At 43.2% G+C, this 22,133-nt stretch overlaps 1 protein-coding gene across 4 annotated transcripts in view; it reads right to left on the bottom strand.

Annotated features, from left to right (window-relative positions):
* LOC123763782 (spatacsin) overlaps positions 1–22,133 on the bottom strand; it is a 91,071-nt gene that overhangs the window by 45,236 nt on the left and 23,702 nt on the right. For all 4 annotated transcript variants that reach the window (XM_069304261.1, XM_069304260.1, XM_069304259.1 and 1 more), the window contains exons 11-17: positions 18,724–18,921; positions 17,390–17,571; positions 14,627–14,760; positions 11,184–12,399; positions 5,107–5,277; positions 3,169–3,313; positions 153–2,924 (exon numbers count right to left, since the gene is read on the bottom strand). In XM_069304261.1, coding sequence (XP_069160362.1) covers positions 153–2,924; positions 3,169–3,313; positions 5,107–5,277; positions 11,184–12,399; positions 14,627–14,760; positions 17,390–17,571; positions 18,724–18,921 — 4,818 coding nt within the window. The remainder of the gene's footprint in view (positions 1–152; positions 2,925–3,168; positions 3,314–5,106; positions 5,278–11,183; positions 12,400–14,626; positions 14,761–17,389; positions 17,572–18,723; positions 18,922–22,133) is intronic.

Raw genomic sequence — 22,133 nt, 5'->3', positions numbered from 1 at the left:
TAAAATTTTAAAATCTATTTCTTCTTTCACTACACCATATTACTCACCTTTTTTCTCTGAGCCTATGCTTCCTCGTGCCATGAAGTGAGAAATAGAGTAATGACACATATTTATGTATATTATGCATTTAAATAAATACTGTAGTGCCAAACCTTGTTGGTTACTTTTAGAAGCCTAAGTATCCGACACGCAGTAACAAGCATCTCCTTGTTTACACAAAGGTTCACCAAGAACTGAATGGTTTGCCATTTAGCTTGATCCTTTTGACCATCTTGCCTAGTTTCTTGCTTTTTCTCTTCATGTTCCATTCTGTCTTTGCTTGGTTCTACCATGTGTGCTGCTTCTCGACCCATCATCACTTTCTGAGGTCCCCTCAAACATGCTTCTTTATACTCTATATTCACCGTGTCTAGTTCACTACCACTTGCTTTTTCATCCACCATCCTTTCATCTTCTTCTTCATCATGAGAAGTTAGTTTAGTGTGCATTTTCTCTTTATTTTGTTCAACACTTAACTGGTCACACTGAATCTCATTGTTTTGTTCTGTGTAAAAAGATGGTTCACACTGCACCATCTCAGAGTGAGCCACCTCTTCAGTCTTTCTTTCAGTATGTAAATTCTGGCCAAAGTTACCGAATTGGTTCATTTCATCATTCAAAAATTGATCTTTGTGGCTTGTTTCTTTATCCTCTATATTATGATTTGAAGATAAACTGTATATTTCAACATGAGATTTTGTTAAAAAAGGATGTGCAAGACCAGCTGACTTCATTATAAGACCCAAGTCCAGTGGACTTGTCCCATCTTCCCCTTCCCATGGCCAGTTGCCCAGAGAACTTGGTGGTGTAATTGTAAGGCTACAAAATCCTTCCTCTTTGCAATGAAAAGCTTTAACACATGCTTGCCACATTTCATATTCAAGCTTTGATAAAACTGCAATTGAAGATTCTGCAGTCTGTAATTCCCAAGATATATTCGTGCTGTTATCAAATGATTTAAGGCGGTTGAAAGCAGTATTTTCATGGGTTTTGTAAGACCACATCAAGGCATGCTGCAGGCAGAGATACTTTATGGTAGCTGATGGAAGCTCTTTACTTATGGCTATAAAAAATGCTGCTGCATGTTTTGGAGGCACAGATTCTTGGTGTAGTTTATTTTGGCTTCTGCACATAAATTCTTTAAATGACAAAAAATCTTTGATGATATTTGATGTATTCTTGTCAAACTCTGCTCTTAGCTGCGCACAAACAATAGTAAATACAGGAAGACCCGTTAACTGACACATGTGAAGGGCTTCGGTAAAGCACCTTTCATGGCATAAACTTGTCACTATCCTCTCGGTTATTTCATTTACTTCTCCAGTTTCAAAACTCCAAAGTAGTTCTTTGAAAATTACTTGATGCTTAACTACTCCTAATATTTTGCAGATCTGGCTTACCAAACTCCAGTTTACAGAATGGCTGCAAAATGGAGGCAGTTGACTGACAGTCGTGAGAACAGAAAGTAGTTGATATTGCAAATGGCTATTCACAATGAAGGTATCAAGTGCCGTACCAATAACATCAAGAGTTGTCGCCATGATCCACTCTCTCTTGACACTTGATATATCTTGTGCTATCTGTGAATCATTTACAGCAGAAGCAGAGGCAGAGAGCAATTCAGCTATTTTTTCTTTATTACACATTTCCTTCACTTCTTTGATAGCTGTAAGAAGAGGAAGAAGGGGTGAATGTGGATCAAATACCTTAAGACCTTCAATGGGAACATCAAGCGATCCTTCTGAAACATGAGACAGAAGAAACCATTTTTGTTCTTCAAGTCTACACTGCAACACGCAGACATCACAAGCTCGGCAGCAATTTCTCCTTGGAGGATAAACTCTCTTATTCTCTATATTTTCAATGTTGGCTGCTTGGTGAACTTGAGTTGCTGCTAGTTGGTGGTGCAAAGTGTGTTGGGCACTCTGTGAGAGCTGTGTGTATAGCCACACAGACAGGCAGAGAGATGGGTTGTGCTTCTCATAACAAGCAGAAAATACAGCTAATACTGGAGTGCTTAATGCTACCGCCGCTGTCACTAACTCATTTGCAGGATTTTCCCTCTGATGACACGTTAATAATATAGAATACAGATCTTTAGGCATATATGATAACCAGGCATCAACTCCTACATCAAAAGAGGTTTCTGCTGTAGTACACGATAGAGCATCATCAATAATGGACATTTCACCATCACTTGGACTAGAGCTACATTGCTTTTCATCACCACTCTGCACTGGAGACTGTGAACCCTCTCTACTGTGAATTCCAATTTTTGAATACAAGGTTGATCTTTTACTATGTTCTGCTTTTGTTCTGTCTCTTGATTGATGGGATTCACGATAGTAGTACATATGAGTAAGGGCAAACATCATGTGTTCTTTTAATGCTGTACTTTGGAAAGACTCTGCCACTTTTAACACTTCATTCTTTGGGCAATTAAATACCTGTACTATGACAAGGAAGAGCAACCACTGGTTTGACTCTACCAATTTGGTCAGAAGCTTTACTGGCCATGGGAGGCCATAGAGCAAACACAGTTCAACGCACAATCTCATACCTTCCATTAAAATATGCATGTGTTTCTGGGGAATTTCCTGTGAGAAAATGTTGCCCATCATATCCACGACTGTGTTCAGTGGAAGTGACAACTCAAATAGTTCCCCTGGGCCAACTGTTCCACGTATATTTACTACATTATTTGTAACAGACAAAATTACACAATTTTCAAGCATTTCCAATAAAGCTGCTGCAGCCTCAGATCTAGTTTCTATTATGCAAACTTGCTGAAGAATACTTCTGATTTCCATTTCAATGAGTGTCTCGTGTCCCTTTCGCTTCTCTGATGTTAGCTTTACACACCAAGCAATTCGTACATCGTAGATCTGTGGAAAAACGTGTAAATAAAACTACAAAACTATACCTTATGCTATATATGAATATTTATGGAATAGACAATATGTAACATACACATCATAATGCACATTTCAGTCATAATTACCATACATTAAATAAATGGTACTGTCCAAATAAATATAAACAAAGACTATCAGTATATTTTCATATACAGTACTGTATTTTAAAATAATCATTATAAAAATAAAAAAAACTGTAGTGTGAAAAACGTACGAAGAATGCAGCCGTTAAGACTATCCGGAGAGGGTCGGCCTCAAGGTTAGTCATGAGGAGTACAGAAATGCACGCACAACACACAGCACGGTTAGGCCAGCTACTGAGAGCAAATCCATACACTTTATTCTTCACTTCGTCAATCCTATGTAGCAAAGAACAAAACAAATTAAATGAGAAAAAAAGGCCTTGTTGTTTAAGTAAGTTTGTAATGCTTTAAATTTTCCTTATCATAAAATTTAATTATTTAAGCCTTAGACTACAGAATAAAATGTAATTTTACACTTAGGGAGATGTCTTTCCATATGCACATATTTTGAAGTTATAGCAATCGCAGATGTGTATACCTGTTGATTTCAAAAATTCATAAACAGAACAAAATTTAGCTCACTGCCACTCAATGCTTATAGGCATAGTTAGCAAAGTACAGTATGTCTGACTACTGAAAAAGTCTTATAAGCATTATTAGCATCCTAAGGGTCAAGATGAGATTCTTCTCACACTAAACCACGAATACTTTTATTGTTCTCAAACAAAGCCCGCAAAGAAAGTTTTATTAATAGTGGCAACAGCTCTTTTGAAATGACTTTTGAAGTAACCTCACTGCTACAGCCACCATGAGTCCAAGCACCTGGCTCAGACAACACAACCTTTTACACCTGTATAACCAAAGCCAAAATTTAAATTAACCACAACATACTGTAATAAAATATGTGAATTAGAGTAAAAAAAATGAAAATTTTAATTCCTAAATGAATGTTTTACTGAATATTGATATACTGTACTGTACTAGTACTGTGTAAATATAGTCTACCAGTACTGTATTCAACAACAAAATTCAAGAGTTAGCAGGGAAGTATGGTCAAACGGGACAGAAGACAGTTTTACAAAGCTTGCCAAAACAGTATATATCATTAGTCCCAGTGGTGCATTGGTAAGACACTCGCCCGGCGCTTCACTAGTGATTTGGCCTGGGTTCGTATCCTGACCGGAGAGGATTGACTGGGTGCCAATCCTTAACTGTATGCCTCTGCTCACCAAGTAGTGAATGGGTACCCTGGTTGTTAAAGAATTTGGTGGGTCGTATTCCAGGAAAAATTAAGATTAAGGACCTGCCCAAAATGCTATGCGTGCTAGTGGCTTTACAAGAATGTCTATATAAATAAAATAAAATTAGATTAGGTTGTGTTAGGTTGGGTTGGGTTAGGTTAGGTTGATTTGGATTATGTAAGGGAAGGTAAGGTCACATAGGGTTAGGTTGCGTAGGTTTTATATTCTGTTGGAGAATCCTCTTGAGGATGATATGCTTTGCATCCTTTGCAGAACAGGTACTACATAACAATAAAAAAAATCTAAAAAAATCTAACACAATCTAAAAACAAAGCACTACATTGCAAACACATTATATTTCTTAAGTATTCACTAAGTATTAAGCTAAGATGGCTTGGATAGGCTTGTTTTCCATGTGGCAATAAGACTTCCCTATTAATGTCATTGGACATGCATAACTGGATGTCCATAATGTTAATGGGGAAGGACAATCAGATATTTCTATGTCCAGATAACCTGAGAATCTAGAAAACAAATTTAGATATTGGGATTCCATAATATTTCTACCAAACAAAAATGGCTGAACTATTATTTTCATGTGTTACACCTGCTCTAAATAACACCTACAAGATATGCTAATGTTTACTAAAATTGTATAATTATCAGAACAATGTTCATCAGTCCTGCATCTACTACTACTACCGCTGCTGCTAATACTGCCAAGATCATCAAGGTAAATGGGGAGGACCTTCGACAAGCTACCGGCTTCCTGTCCTCGTCAAGGCCACTAGGGTGAGTGGCCCTCGGGTAAATCAGGTACTACTGCTACTACAATTGCTGCTGCTGCTGTTACTGGTATATAAACTAAAGGAAGGAGAGAATGGTTACCTTTTTTTGTTTCTGTTGACACAAACACTTGCAAGAATTGCTGCACATGCGTAGGTGGGTCGACATTCTCTTAGGTAGTACAAGTATTCCAAAGAATGCAGAATACCATGTTTCTTCACCAACTCTTCATTGGTAAAGCTAACAATTTCAGCATTCACATCATAACCATACCTGCCAAATATTACAAATACTGTAGTTCCATGTGGTATACGATGACAATACCACACAACTGATAATTTACTACAGTACCCATTGGTAAAATACATTTAACCGTTACTTATATAAATATTAACAGCATAGGATAAGTAATTTTTTTTTTTTATGTAACAATCTTGTAGACCCACCAATTATAATTTACTGTTATTAATTATTTCTTCTTAAAAAAAAAAATGTATGAATTTTCCACACTACTGTACTAGTACCAGAGGACTACATGCTTCCGGATGCCTTGGGATCTAGATTGAATGAATAACTGGTTGTGTCCAGATAAGTTGCAAGTCATCTAGAAAATCTAAGGGGGGAAAATCAACAATTTGTTGGGGAATATTCGCCATTATTTTATGTTGTATAAATGAATGAAAAGTTCTGGATGTCGGTGTGAGCATCAGTGTGTGGGGTGTTTGGAGTGGGTGTTGGAAGTGGGTGTCTAGAGAGGGTGTTGGAAATACAGTAGGTAGGTGTGTAGGTGGTTCATTCACACCTAATGAAACTTGGAAGGAAACAACAAACAATAGAATGGATATATGGCTGCTGGACAGTAAACTTTATTCCAAACAGATGAAAAAGGTGTAAAGAGCTCCAGAAAATAACGAATCTATCATTTAACATGACTCTCGAGTAACATCCCGGCAAGCAGTGCAGTATTTCAACTCTCACTTGTGATGGAACAACAGCATTACCACACATTACACATTACTTGGGACAGGGCCAACTCAAAATATCAGCCCAAGTGAAGAACACAAAATTCTCAGAGAAGATACCTCTAGTGTTAAATAGTTTTTGATATCAACACATACAGTATACAGAGCACCACTTGGTTTCCGAACTTTAGTTATCCGAAACTTCCAGTTTCCCGATTGGGGTTGGGGAGTCATGCTACCCGAACAAAGTTCGGGTAGGAAGGGGTCCGCCAAGCGTCACGCCGGCTTGTGGTGGTGGGTGGGCGATGGTCCAGTTTGCCCACTGTGACTTCACAGATTCACGGCCTATTATTCCTATTATTTTGAATTGCCATAAGGCTGGAATGTTCATTCTGTGCTTTTGTTTTACATATCTGCACAATCAAGAAACATCTGTGCACCATGTTGGCTCCAAATGCACGCATTGCGTCAGTGGTGGGTGGATGGACGATGGAGCTTAGGTGGGAGGCAGTATGAATGAGGGGGGGGGAGAATTAGTGAGAGAGGGGGGGAGGTAGGGAGAGATGTTAGGAGGTAGGGAGAGATGCTAAGAGGGAGGGGGAGGTAGGGAGAGATGCTAGGAGGTAGGCAGGAAGGGATGGAAGTAGTGAGAATTAGGGAGGGAAAGGCAGGCTGGCAGGCACAGGCAGGCAGGCTGGCAGGCACAGGCAGGCAGGCACAGGCAGGCAGACAGGCAGGCAGGCAGGCAGGCAGGCAGGCAGGCAGGCAGGCAGGCAGGCAGGCAGGCTAGCTTGCAGGCAGGGAGTGAGTGGTAGTCACGCGGTTGAACCGCGTGACCTTGAGAGATGGGATGTAGGGGGCGGGTGGTTTGTTGGTGGTGGGGGTGAGACCGGCTCATTCCCGAAGATAAGCCTAACACTACCCGTTAGCATGATGGCAGGGAGGGAGGCAGGCTGGCTGGAAAGGAAGCAGGCTGGCAGGCTGGGAAGGAGGCAGGCTGGGAAGGAGGCAGGCTGGGAAGGAGGCAGGCTGGGAAGGAGGCAGGCTGGGAAGGAGGCAGGCAGGCAGGCTGGGAAGGAGGCAGGCTGGGAAGGAGGCAGACTGGCAGGCAGGGAAGGAGGCAGGCTGGCAGGCTGGGAAGGAGACAGGCTGGGAAGGAAGCAGGCTGGCAGGCTGGGAAGGAGGCAGGCTGGCAGGCTGGGAAGGAGGCAGGCTGGCAGGCTGGGAAGGAGGCAGGCTGGGAAGGAAGCAGGCTGGCAGGCTGGGAAGGAGGCAGGCTGGGAAGGAGGCAGGCTGGGAAGGAGGCAGGCTGGGAAGGAAGCAGGCTGGCAGGCTGGGAAGGAGGCAGGCTGGGAAGGAAGCAGGCTGGCAGGCTGGGAAGGAGGCAGGCTGGGAAGGAAGCAGGCTGGCAGGCTGGGAAGGAGGCAGGCTGGGAAGGAAGCAGGCTGGCAGGCTGGGAAGGAGGCAGGCTGGGAAGGAAGCAGGCTGGCAGGCTGGGAAGGAGGCAGGCAGGCAGGCTGGGAAGGAGGCAGGCTGGGAAGGAAGCAGGCTGGCAGGCTGGGAAGGAGGCAGGCTGGGAAGGAAGCAGGCTGGCAGGCTGGGAAGGAGGCAGGCAGGCAGGCAGGCTGGGAAGGAGGCAGGCTGGGAAGGAGGCAGGCTGGGAAGGAGGCAGGCTGGCAGGCAGGGAAGGAGGCAGGCTGGTAGGCAGGGAAGGAGGCAGGCTGGCAGGCTGGGAAGGAGGCAGGCTGGGAAGGAGGCAGGCTGGGAAGGAGGCAGGCTGGGAAGGAGGCAGGCAGGCAGGCTGGGAAGGAGGCAGGCTGGGAAGGAGGCAGACTGGCAGGCAGGGAAGGAGGCAGGCTGGCAGGCTGGGAAGGAGACAGGCTGGGAAGGAAGCAGGCTGGCAGGCTGGGAAGGAGGCAGGCTGGCAGGCTGGGAAGGAGGCAGGCTGGCAGGCTGGGAAGGAGGCAGGCTGGGAAGGAAGCAGGCTGGCAGGCTGGGAAGGAGGCAGGCTGGGAAGGAGGCAGGCTGGGAAGGAGGCAGGCTGGGAAGGAGGCAGGCTGGGAAGGAGGCAGGCTGGGAAGGAAGCAGGCTGGCAGGCTGGGAAGGAGGCAGGCTGGGAAGGAAGCAGGCTGGCAGGCTGGGAAGGAGGCAGGCTGGGAAGGAAGCAGGCTGGCAGGCTGGGAAGGAGGCAGGCTGGGAAGGAAGCAGGCTGGCAGGCTGGGAAGGAGGCAGGCTGGGAAGGAAGCAGGCTGGCAGGCTGGGAAGGAGGCAGGCAGGCAGGCTGGGAAGGAGGCAGGCTGGGAAGGAAGCAGGCTGGCAGGCTGGGAAGGAGGCAGGCTGGGAAGGAAGCAGGCTGGCAGGCTGGGAAGGAGGCAGGCAGGCAGGCAGGCTGGGAAGGAGGCAGGCTGGGAAGGAGGCAGGCTGGGAAGGAGGCAGGCTGGGAAGGAGGCAGGCTGGCAGGCAGGGAAGGAGGCAGGCTGGTAGGCAGGGAAGGAGGCAGGCTGGCAGGCTGGGAAGGAGGCAGGCTGGGAAGGAGGCAGGCTGGGAAGGAGGCAGGCTGGGAAGGAGGCAGGCAGGCAGGCAGGAAGCGATATATGGGTGTTGAAGTGAACCGTGAACCACGTGACCTTTGAGAGTGTGTGTGTGTGTGTGTGTGTGTATGGGTTTGGGGTGGGGGGTGGGGGTGGTGTGTCGGTGGTGGGGGGAGAAGGGGAGGTGTGTCGGTGGTGGGGGGAGAGGGGGAGGTGTGTCGGTGGTGGGGGGAGAGGGGGAGGTGTGTCGGTGGTGGGGGAGGGACCGGCTGACTCCGTAAGCCTAACCACACTCCACAGACCTGTGACCCAGATTTGTTTCTTAAATGTACAGTACATCATCGTATATTTTAGGCAGGATGTTCCTGCAGGCTGGCAGGAAACATCCAGAGGATGTTTGCCAGACGTCTTAATAATCAGTTAGGAACAATTAAGGACTTTTATAAAGCGGATCAGGACTTCACTTATTGATGAGTACAAACAAAACACGGTCGCATTTACGCCATGAACCTGACGATTTTTTTCCCTAGAGTTTTTTCATAAATTTTTCTGAAAAATTTCTTTTTACATTTCTAGTTTATTTTTTCCCCTCTATTTCTCGTATACGAACTTACATGTTAACCGACGGGTCTCGTCCCCAAGGGGTTCGGAAACCAAGTGGTGCTCTGTACCAGGAATTTTAACCTGAGGTAGAAGTCAAAGCTAGCTATGCACCTGGTTGATGGGGTTCTGGGAGTTGTTCTACTCCGCAAGCCCGGCCCGAGGCCAGGCTTGAGTGCTTTAGGCCAGGCTTTAAGGAAGTGCACTTGAATAACTAGCACACATATTCATCTAATCTTTCAATAGTAAAAAGGCACCTTTCACATGGATACTTAAGTCCAATGGTAATCTAGAAAACTTATGTGATAAGAAAATAAGAACCATTGGCAAGTATCATAGCATGCAATGCCAAAGAGTAAAGGGACCACCTCACCAGTTACCTGGTTTGCCTGAGCTGCCACCTTGTGGTGGTGGTGGTGGTGGTGGTGGTGGTTGTGGTGGAGAGAAGGTTTTAAGTATCTTGTTTAGTGGTTTTCAAGTTTTGTTTGGCAATGTCAGTGCTGCCAAAAAATTTGGAGGGAGGAAGAGTATTTTGTGACTGTGTTATAAATGTTAAAGGATGGTTCACTTCAATAGTGAGTGGATCTTAAATCCCAATGTTTTTTCCCTGTCCCACAGAGAGGGCAAGTTGTCAATTTTTTTTTAAGGAGTTTGTACCCTGTGTAATGTGTAATGACTGGGTTCATATGGAGACCTGCAATTGCATCTTGCACTTGCAATAGCCCCACATTGAGTTACCCAAGGAGCAGATCAGGTTGAAATCAGTTGAATGCTCATGTCATTCCCTACCCATGGATAACAGACATGACTGTCCCAAATGCATAATAAAGCAGTTGTAACAATTATATTAAGAGTACAGTAATATAGTTGCTCCAAAGTTTTCAAAAGTCCATTGCAGGTAATTAGATGTGCCTGTTAATTCTATATAACTTATCCCTAAGATTTCAACATTCCAAGCAGTTCTATGACAAACACTCTCCAATAATCTTTTGTGCACTAATTACAATTGATACTTGTTCCCAAGGTTTCCAGGAAACATTTAGGACAGCCAAAAGTAACCAACAAGATGCTTAACCTGCCAGATACACTCTGTCCAACACGTGGTCAGGTGAAGTATGGAATATAAGCAGCCACGAACGTGGAATCAGCAGTCTAACTCCAATAGTGGTCCAGAGACAAATGCTCTGGATATACTGCGGATCTTCTCCAACACTATCGACAATCACCAGCAACAATACTGTATAACACTCGATGAGTCTAGTTCTAATTATCTCACAAGATGCTGTAGCCTTGCTACAGAGCAGACAGCAATTCCGGCTATACTCAAGCTATCCGCTCTTGTCCCGCATTCGAGCTAACCCCCCTCTTGTCCCGCATTTGAGCTACCCGCTCTTGTCCCGCATTCAAGCTAACCCCCCTCTTGTCCCGCATTCGAGCTACCCGCTCTTGTCCCGCATTCGAGCTAACCCCCCTCTTGCCCCACATTAGAGCTACCCGCTCTTGTCCCGCATTCAAGCTCACCAAGCCCGCTCACATTCAAGCTCTATGCTCTTGCCCTTTGAGCTCTCTACCCCCAGCCTAATTCAAGCTCTTTGCTTTTGGCTCCAGGCCTCGCACAAGCATCCTTGTCTCAACTATCATGATATGTCATTTCATTTCCAACATTTGACTGCTGGAAATGAAAGGAGTCTTGTCACTCAAACTACAAACATTGCACAGTTAAGGACTGTGCACATGTAGTGCACCCTGAGAAGAAATCCACTCAGTTGCTCCTGAGGTGCACAACCTTTGCACTTAAGGCAATGTCAAATTTGATATAGAGAAGGGAGAGAGAATATATTCTCACACCTGGTGTGTGTGGAGAGATGTCATGGGAACCTTGAGTGCATTGTATATGAGTGAATTTTATGCTATTAATTTGGAAGGGAAACACAGTTTTAATAAGTTAATTAGACAATAATCAATAAGCTTGTGAAGCAAAATCAATGAGTGAACATAAGGACAATTAATTAAAGTAATACTACATAAAAATATTAAATTTATAGCAAGACTGAAAATTTATATAAAAATTAATAAAATAACATACCTGTTATTTTTTTGAAATGCAAACATTCTGCTGAGGTCAAAGGAAACAGTACCCGAGAGGAGGTCATACATGGTAACGTCTATTGATGTACCACTTTGTGGCTCTGCAAACATCTTCTGAAGATAAGGGAAATTCTGTACAACACCCTTGGCTACTTGCTTTGGTGTTAGATTATGCTTATCAAGGATCATGCAAAATGAATGTATCTCATTTGCTTCAACATTAGGTTCACTGTTTATATCAAAATTAATAAAATCTTGTAATTTTTGTGTAGGAGCAAACAGCATGGTGAGAAAAGCTGGAAACTGAAGCTCCTGAGGATTTTTACAATTGTCACTCAAGGATGCAAGATTTTTTAAACATAGATCATAAATAACTTCCTTAGATTTTGTCTTGAGAAGCTTCATAAAGGGAACAATAGTACTTGCCCAAGAGGGCAGCCTTAGTTTTTCCATAGCCTTGCCATCAGAGGCATCTAAGGAGAAGTCTTTAACATGATCATAAGCTGGTAACAGAAGATCATGGGCACCAAAGAACTCCATGAGTACTGTATGTATGTCACTGTCCGAGATCTGGCAGGAATGATTACCCATGAAATCGGCTACCATTTCTAGAGCTCCAGACACAAGCAGCCTTTTCAAGAGTAGCTCAGCTCTATTTTTTTCACTGGTCATGAAGACTCTACATCTGGCTAAAACATTCAGCACCAATTCCACAAATGGCTCTTTGGCATCTGCAACCAGATCTATCATAGTTTGTGTTATAGGTTTAAAAAGTTGTGTTGACCATACCGTATCCCTGCGATCATGAGCCTCAAAGCTCTGCACACTCCAGGAATCTTCATCACCAGCGCCTAAAGATGAAGACTCAATTGAATCATGAGATTTAACAGAAGACTCCACATCACTGGCATACAGTGGTCCACTCAGCATAGTGAGACCTGAGTATTTTGAATCTGAAATATTCTCATATTTCTCATTTTTATCAGATGCTCTATTTTCTGGAACAGAAGACCTTGCTTGCAGACTTTTTGGTAACCTAACATTGAGATCTAACCATAAAAGCTCTTCATTTTGCACATGATCTCTTTCATGTACTTCCATTTCTTGCCCACAAAATTCTTTGAAGATCCATCTTTTGAGGTTATTCAGGTCATGTTGATAGAGAAGATACTGCCACATTACATTAGTATCCACATTTTCCAGAATTTCTGCATCTGTAAAATTGGTATAGATTAGTTAATTAACTCTGTCTGTGTGTGCATGTGTGTGTGTGTGTGCATGTGTGTGTGTGTGTGTGTGTGTGTGTGTGTGTGTGTGTGTGTGTGTGTGTGTGTGTGTGTGTGTGTGTGTGTGTGTGTGTGTGTGTGTGTGTGTGTGTGTGTGTGTGTGTGTGTGTGTGTGTGTGTGTGTGTGTGTGTGTGTGTGTGTGTGTGTGTGTGTGTGTGTGTGTGTGTGTGTGTGTGTGTGTGTGTGTGTGTGTGTGTGTGTGTGTGTGTGTGTGTGTGTGTGTGTGTGTGTGTGTGTGTGTGTGTGTGTGTGTGTGTGTGTGTGTGTGTGTGTGTGTGTGTGTGTGTGTGTGTGTGTGTGTGTGTGTGTGTGTGTGTGTGTGTGTGTGTGTGTGTGTGTGTGTGTGTGTGTGTGTGTGTGTGTGTGTGTGTGTGTGTGTGTGTGTGTGTGTGTGTGTGTGTGTGTGTGTGTGTGTGTGTGTGTGTGTGTGTGTGTGTGTGTGTGTGTGTGTGTGTGTGTGTGTGTGTGTGTGTGTGTGCATGCGTGCATGTGTACTCACCTAGTTGTGCTTGTGGGGGTTGAGCTCTGGCTCTTTGGTCCTGCCTCTCAACCATCAATCAACTGATGTACAGATTCCTGAGCCTACTGGGCTTTATCGTATCTACATTTGAAACTGTGTATGGAGTCAGCCTCCACTACATCACTGCCTAATGCATTCTACCTGTTAACTACTCTTACACTGAAAAAGTTCTTTCTGACGCCTCTGTGGCTCATTTGGGTACTCAGTCTTCACCTGTGTCCCCTTGTTTGCGTACCACCCATGTTAAACAGTTTATCCTTATCTACCCAGTCAATTCCTCTGAGAATTTTGTAGGTAGTGATCATGTCTCCCCTTACTCTTTTGTCTTCCTGTGTCGTGAGGTGCATTTCACACAGCCTTTCCTTGTAACTCATGCCTCTTAGTTCTGGGACTAGCCTAGTGGCATACCTCTGAACTTTTTCCAGCCTTGTTTTGTGCTTGACAAGGTATGGGCTCCATGCTGGGGTCGCATACTCCAGGTCTTACATATGAGGTATACAAGGTTCTGAATGATTCCTTACACAGGTTCCTGAAGGCTGTTCTGATGTTAACCAGCCTCGTATATGCAGCAGATGTAATTATTTTTATGTGCTCTTCAGGAGACAGGTTTGGTGTGATATCAACTCCTAGATGTTTCTCTCTATCCGTTTCATGAAGTACTTCATCTAATACTCTGTATCCTGTGTCTGGCTTCCTGTTTCCACCGCCTGGTTTCATTACCTTGCATTTACTTGGGTTGAACTTTAGTAGTCATTTGTTGGACCATTCATTCAGTCTGTCTAGGTCATCTTGTACCCTCCTACTATCTACCTCTGTTTTAATCCTCCTCATAATTTTTGCATCATCAGCAAACAATGAGAGGAACGATTCTATACCCTCTGGGAGATCATTTACATATATAAGAAACAGTATAGGTCCAAGGACTTAACCCTGCGGGACTCCACTGGTGACGTTTCGCCAATCTGAGACCTCACCCCTCACAGTGACTCGCTGTCTTCTGATGCTTAGGTACTCTCTTATCCAATGGAGTACCTTCCCTTTCCCTGTGTGCATGCGTGTGTGTGTGTGTGTGTGTGAGTGTGTGTGTAATTTCCTAAGTGTTTTTACAGGATGAGAGCTATGCTCATAGTGTCCCATCTTCCCAGTACTCAGTCATATAATGCTCTGAAACTACTACTATGTGATAAAGCAGAGGTGTTATCGATTTTAAGCCTAAACGATGAGGCATTCAATATACTGAACAAAAATCTGATAAAAGATAGAAGAAAGATATTTCTACTGAAAATGCCTCTTTCATTTATGTAAATTCAAAATCAGCTATAACTACCCATTACCATACCACAATGTAATTCCATCTTAAGTACTGTATTTGAAATAGTTATGCCAGTACATAAATGAATCATAAACCTCATTTCTTGCTTTCTTTCACAGGATGGGGAAGAATCAGCTCAGAAAAAAAGAGAGAGGAACAATATAAAATATAATTCATAACCAACAGCAAGTACAATAACATTAACTCAGAAGAGAAAGTTAAAAAGATTAAGATTTGGCATGTAAATAAATGCTCCACTGCTGAACATATTATATACATGCAGTACTAGCACTAGTAGGCCTACATAAGGATAGTAGCTGACCTCCAGTATAAGCATAAAGATCAGTGAGAATCAGCATTATGGCCAGTGGTGTCCATTGCGTCACTTGTCCCACTGTCACTGGAGCCGACACGACTGAAGAAGCATCACCCATAGCCACCAGTTCTGTCCACCTCCTATTGAAATAGGGAAAGTACTAGTAATATGTTACTTTCTAATGACAAGTTACAACATGTGAAATACATGTACTGTACTACAGTGACTACACCACATTTCTGAAGATGGAGAAATGAAGTTTCGGTCCATTCTGGACCATTATCAAACGTGTGAACGACTCGATAATGGTCCAGGACGGACCAAAACTTCATCGTTTTTCCATCTTCTAAGTTGTGGTTTGGTCATCATTTATTCAGCCACATTATTGTGACTCATCATCTGCATTGTACTACAATCATTGTACAATCTATATCAGGCAAGGATAACCTCTTGGTTATGAGCTAGAGCTTGTTACTATTTGTTAATATATTTTGTTTGCTTTATCTGTATATTCATATCCTCTACAATGTACCTGACTGAGACGTTATCACTCGACAAGATTTGACAAGTGTCAAATCTGCAGTGGTTTTGCCTAAACTGAAACCTTTAAACCCAGTTTTAAAGACACCAATAAATTTGAATAAATAGTTGGCTGCCTGGTTGCTACTCCAAACTGTAACTAGGTGAAAGCTCTGGCTGTGTAGTTCAGGAGGCGACAGTCAGTGATCCTACCTTACTTTTAACCCAACGTGCCCTAGGAGAAGCATAGGGTAGGTTGGGACAAACAGGACGGAATGGGGGAAGAGAAGGGAATTATCAGGAGAAAGTGCCAAATCATTACAATTATATAGCACTTGGAAGGGATGAGGATAAAGATTTGGAATGGAGGGATGAGGATAAAGATTTGGAATGGGATGGTAGCCATGGTCGCTCTACCATGGCTATGGCACACATTTATATCGAGATGGGCACACGGTCTTAGAGGAGAATCCAAAGGAAGTTTTCCTGGACAGTAAACATCCCAGTTAGGCAAACAGATTAGAGGCACAATGCTGCCATCATACAGAGGTAAACAGAGACCACCACGACCCCATGTGGCCTGAGTATCAACATCTACTGCTCAACCAAGGTAGGATAAGTTCTCCTGGTTTGCAAGCTTTCATCATTGCTTTTGATGACGAAGATAAAAGTGTTTTAGGAAATAGCAGGACACATGCCATTCCCAACACTGTATATTTAAGACCAAAGTACATGATATTAGACCTAACATAGGAACTTAATCGCAGTGGACCACAAACACAGCAAGGAACTAGAGCTTTCAGGCGTTACTGACATCTGTAGATACAAAGTCAAATGCTACAAACCACTAGGTAACCGATTAGCGAAACATGTAATCCGACATGTTGTAGACATTAGTGCAGAGGACATCAAGGCACAACTTAAGGCAGATGGCATTCCAATCTTCGGAGTGAAAAAATGAATGCGAAGAACAAACTGAGAACTGAGTGATACAGGCACTGCCCTGCTTACTTTTCTAGACTACTTTCCCCCTGATCAGGTTTGGTTTAACGGCTTCCTCCATAAACTAGAGGTGTACGTACCCCGTCCCACTCAGTGCTTCATATGTAAAGATTTCAACCATACCTGAAAAGGCTGCACCAATGACATTAAATGTGGGAAATGCTCTGATACCCATTACACACAAGACTGTGCATCAGATATACTCACCTGCTCAAACTGTGGTGGCAATCATGACATTACATTCAAACAATATACTCCATACATAGCAGCAAAAACTAAGGTTTTCCCTACCACCAATCTGCAATACAGTAGTGCATTAAAACAACCTAACTCAGTCCAACGCCAACCACTACCTCACGCTCAACCACAACCTTTGCTCGTACCTGTTCCTGATATGTCTGTCACTGACAATCCTACACCCCCAGAGTCCAATCCTCTTCCACAAAAATGTACAACTGAGTCCCGATCTTGTTGACGCTCTTGTCACTCACATTGAAAATGCACTAGAAGATGCTGGACCAACTCCTAACTAAATTCTTTGGACAAGCAATCTAACCCATTCCTGAGGCTGACCCAACAGACACCCCATCGACATCTACAGACAATGAAATCTGCCCTAACACAGCTACCATTGCTGGATACACATCATTTGAACTGATGATGGAAAAATTCCTAAATGACTCCTTAGTACACCTCACGAAAGTCACTCCCCAAGCTGCCTTGCCACAAACTCCAACCACTGGTACCAAGAGTAAGAAACCCCCAGCTGTACAAACCCCCCCAGCTGTACAAACCTCCCAATGACCTGGCACTGACTGAAAAACTCATAAACCACACACTCACATATTCAACAGTGTATTACTGGCACACCAAAGAAGACCACTGTAATCAAATCTCAGATGTAAAAATACAAAATATGACACCATAAGAACCCATCTTCAACTAACTTACCCCAACCTAATCTAACCTTGTACACATTAACCCCATGTTACTAAATGTACTCTACCTTACCATACCATAATCTACCCTAACTCTACCTTACCATACCATAATCTACCCTACCCTGAATTGCGACTAACTCTCAAACATACTTCGACTCACAAACTCACACAGGCACTAATCACAGCATTACTAATCTCTGAGGAACTACTCACTTATGAACTACTGAGGCAATACTCAACGAGGCATAAATCACCAAGGCACTATTCATAGGCTCATCGAGGAACTACTCACTGAGGCGCTACTTACTGAGGGGGAAGTGTAAGAAGATCTGGCAGTGTTTTATGTATGGTCACCACCAGCTTGACTGCCAGGGTTTCAACATCACTCAGTAGGCCTCTAATGTCTAGCACTCTTCCTAGAAACAACACCTCAAACTGATCATCACTCGAGTTCAGCATCTGTCTCAATACTTCATTGTAGCCACTATCCTGTAAATGAATAAACAACATTTAACAACCTGTTGCATCACTTCTCATAACTGGAGACCTACTTCACCACAAAATGTGAAGGTTCCAACACAATAAAGATGCCTATACTGATAAGAACACTACAATACTAATGTGAAGGTTCCAATACAATAACGGTGCCTATACTGATAAGAACACTACAATACTAATGTGAAGGTTCCAATACAATAACAGTGCCTATACTGATAAGAACACTACAATACTAATGTGAAGGTTCCAATACAATAACAGTGCCTATACTGATAAGAACACTACAATACTAATGTGAAGGTTCCAATTCAATAAAGGTGCCTATACCAGTAAGAACACTGCAATACTAATGTGAAGGTTCCAACACAATAATGCTTCTTAATCCTGTTGATGTCTTCCAAACAACAAAGTCTTTTTATCATTATTCACTGCACGTTAGCTGATTCATCATAAGAGTCATGTTTCTCCGGTCACATTTATGTCCTCTCCCACCAAGTGCTGTCAATGCACATTCCAAATTTGTGTGTAGAGTATTCATTTTCAAATGTTGAGGGTCACTGTATCCTTCAATTTCACTCATTAATCTTTTATTGGGGCGCATCCGATCCCTCGATCATCATCGCCCCCTCAGGTAACAACAACATAACCTTTCATGGTATAATTAGATTTCAAATGCATGAATAATTTTGAGAAGTGCAGTTTTAACACTGGAAGTAAAGGAAAATTATTTCCAGAAAAGCTTAAATGTTATCAGTTGAGAGTTATGGAAAATATTGTGCATTTAATTCCCAAACAGGGAAGTGACTACTAAATGGAGCTGTTTCAGGTCAGTTGTTATTAGGATGGGCCACTTTCAACCCCTTCTCACCTGCATCTTAATTATTATGAAAAAACAAACCCAAGTTACAAAATGATCCTTTCATTGGGTATTCACACTCTGGGTCAGGTCTCAGCTCGAGACAGCTCACTCTCTGGAATTTAACTAAATCTAAACCCTGTACAGTTAAAGTTTGTAACAAAAGGTTAAACATCTATTCACTTTACCTTTGTCTCATTGTTAACAATATATATTTTCAAGTCTCAAAAGTTATTCTACAAAATTTATAACTATAAAGCCCACTTAAAGTGGAAGTGGAAACTTACAATATTTAACATAAATTTGAGTCGAGCATCTTCAGATGTTTTCTCTCTTGCAATAGCGATGCAAGTGGCAATAACACAAGTTGTGGACACTGTGCCATACACCCAGGGTTTCAGCTGAAGATAACCTTCTGCAGACTTCACACACCCACGGGTCAAGGCATCTTCTATAATTTCCTTCAGTGGTTTATCACCCCAGTTCTAATTAAAGAAACAGTAGTGTATAGCATTTACACAGTAGAACACAAATGATTTCCAGGTAAATAATACTTTTTAGATTAAAATACAGGCATTAGTAAATAACGTGTAAAAAGTACCAAAATGCCCCTTTCAGAGCAGACCCCCGAGTTTTTTCTTTAGCCATAGTCCACTCAATGCAATGCTCACACACCTGCCATTTGTCGACTGAGCCCAATCATGACAAATAATCTTTAAAATGGTCTCTCCATGAAATCCATGGGTTGGGAGCTATTAAGAGTAGAAATTAATCTCACCATACTGATAATTGGCAACACAAGGATAGTTAATAAAAGCAATGCAAACTACTTAACAACTATCTATCACAACCAGATGTCAATCAGATTACACAGCAGGGTCAGCTAACCTACCAACATCACAGCCATCCAAACCCCATGAGAGAGAGACAAAGAGAGAGGCCAACAAACACCATGGCCACCTTAAATCTACGAAGGGCATGCAAAGAGTAACACACACACTTAGGTAATTACACTGTCATCACAGAACAATGAACAGCTGGCTGGAGAAACCAGGCAACCACAAAACCTCACAAACAGCCAAAGGCACATTCTTTGCCAGAAGAGAAGAAGGAAGCTGAACCTGAAGAGACAAAACTGAGCAGAACACAATCAGAAGAGACAGGGAAAGCCAAATATGAAGATTACATAAGGAAAATACAATAACATGATCTAAAGAATATAAAGGGCCAAAGGATAAGGAGCTCACTGGAGTTGAAGGAAGGTCATAGACAATGGGAAAAACAGGGAAGAGGAGAGACCAAACCTGAAAACCAAGAAGAGAAGGCACCACCACACCCAAGCTGGGAAAGGCAGAACATCAGAAGGATGCATGGGATGAGACAATGAGCCTAAAGACCCACAACCATAGCAGGGCCAGCCACTAAAAAGCCAAAAGAACAACCCCACTGACATGGCATTACCTTAGAAAAGAATGTGAGAAGCCGTTTAAACATTGGGGTTGGGGGGGGAGGGAAGAGAGGATAAAAAAACAAAACAAAAACAGCAAAACTAGCCAAGGAGAAACGTGCTAACTGTGAATGCCCTACAACCCATAAACCGTCAGTTCCCAACTGGTTGGGACCAACCACTGGGTCAGTTAAGATTTAGCTCTCCTTAGAACACTGTCAGGATGGAGGCAATTGAACACATTATGTTTGATGTGTGGCAGGAGGCCACAGGTCTTTTGAGTATTAGAAAAGAGGGCAGTGAGTACAAAAACATTGGTAACCAGTACCATAAACCTGCAGGCAGCCAAAAGATGCACACACCCAACAGAAGGATGCATTGGCGATGAACCAAGAACCAAGTACCAAGACAGGCAATAAGGAGAGAGGCCCCCCCCCCCACAAGGAAAAGCTTATATAACAAAACTCCAAAATGCCAAAAGCTGGGCTACCTGCAGAGGACAATGCCACAGGTTAAGAGAATGACCAAAGGGAGACAAGGAACCACTGAAGAACAGAGGGATCCCAGGAACTGTGAAGTCCCTCAGAAAAAAAAAGCCCTGCAGTGCAAACCAAACTGCTGTCACTACACAAACTGAGATGGGAGCTCACTGTAGATGATGCAGCCAACATCCTTGACCAGAAAAGCAAACGTGAAGAACGCAGTCCCAACGGGAGCTGAAACATCGGTGAAAAGCACGAGTTTAGGAGGGGGAGGATGCCATGGTCCCAAAGGCTAGAAGAGTCTCTTTTACAGTCTCCGTGGTGTAGTGGTAAGACACTCACCTGGCGTTCCGCGAGCGCTTTGTCATGGGTTCGTATCCTGGCCGGGGAGGATTTACTGGGCGCAAATCCTTAACTGTAGCCTCTGTTTAACGCAACAGCAAAATGTGTACTTGGTTGTAATAATGATTCTTCTCGGCAGGGATCGTATTCCAGGGACCTGCCCGAAACGCTATGCGTACTAGTGGCTGTACAAGAATGTAACAACTCTTGTATATATCTATATAAAAAAAAAAAAAAAAAAAAAAAAAAAAAAAAAAAAAAAAAAAAAAAAAAAAAAAAAAAAAAAAAAAAAAAAAAAAAAAAGAGGAAAGTGGAGTCAGAGAAGCCCTCATTGACTCCCAAGGGGACCACACTCAATGGTCCAACTAACAGCAGAACAGACGACCCAAGACAAATTGGAAGAGTACAAACAGCCAAATACTTCCCAGTGGAGAAACCAGGCAAGCAAAGCACAGACCACTGCACAGACACCCAAAAGACTGCAAATATTCTACAGACTCCACACTGCCAGAGAGATGCAAGACCCCAGGCATAGCTGACTTACCAGCACAAGGAAAAAAGGAACAACTATCCAAACATTCCAAACCAAGTCCTGCTTGGCCAGAAAAAGTGATGGAACCAAACTGTATGCTCACCAGTCAATAAGAAACCTGAAACTCTAAGAACTGGGAAGAAATTGATTCCCAATAAGTAAAAAACCAAACTAGTCTGCAATCAAGGTATGCCAAGATGCGAAAACACCTGAAGAGTAAGGCGAGTAACCACAACATGTGCCAGCAATGGGAAAATTACCAGGTGTCAGGACTAGCCCATAGAAAAGGCCTGGAAGGAGGGAATTATCAAGGAAAAGTGCCAAGCCATTATGACTATATAGCACTTGGAAGGGGTCAGGATAAGGATTTAGGATGGGACGGGGAAATGGAATGGTGTCCAGCCACTTAATCGGTCAGGGATTGAATGCCGACCTGCATGAAGCAAGACCGTCACTCTACCATCCAGCCCAAGTAGTTGGACAGGAAAGGCCTGGAAAGAAACAATGGATGCCCGAAACAAAATCCCAGCTAGTCCCTGAACTCTAGGTGAAGATGGTTTGTCAATTGACTTGTCCCCCCAGGTAGTCCAAGAACACCAGCCAGATACCTGACAATAGAACCAAACAAACCTTACGAAGGGTGCTCATGTGGAACAGTGACAGAAAATAAAGAGATTCAGAGCCAAGAGGTCAAGAATGAAATGTGGTTCCAACAAGTCCTTCGCAGAAACTCCTAATAAGCGTGATGCCCACCATAAGGACAGGGTCATCTCAACCACAACCACATCCAACAACGTCAGTGAGGACCCAACAGAGGTGCAGAGCAGATGGCTAAGCCAGGACCTACTACACCAGAAAGATTTGGGGAGGACCACCAACACCGAAGGCTTCTGA

Source organism: Procambarus clarkii, chromosome 52 (assembly GCF_040958095.1).
Source record: "Procambarus clarkii isolate CNS0578487 chromosome 52, FALCON_Pclarkii_2.0, whole genome shotgun sequence".
Lineage (NCBI taxonomy): Eukaryota > Metazoa > Arthropoda > Malacostraca > Decapoda > Cambaridae > Procambarus > Procambarus clarkii.
This window is presented reverse-complemented; position numbering and strand designations above follow the sequence as displayed.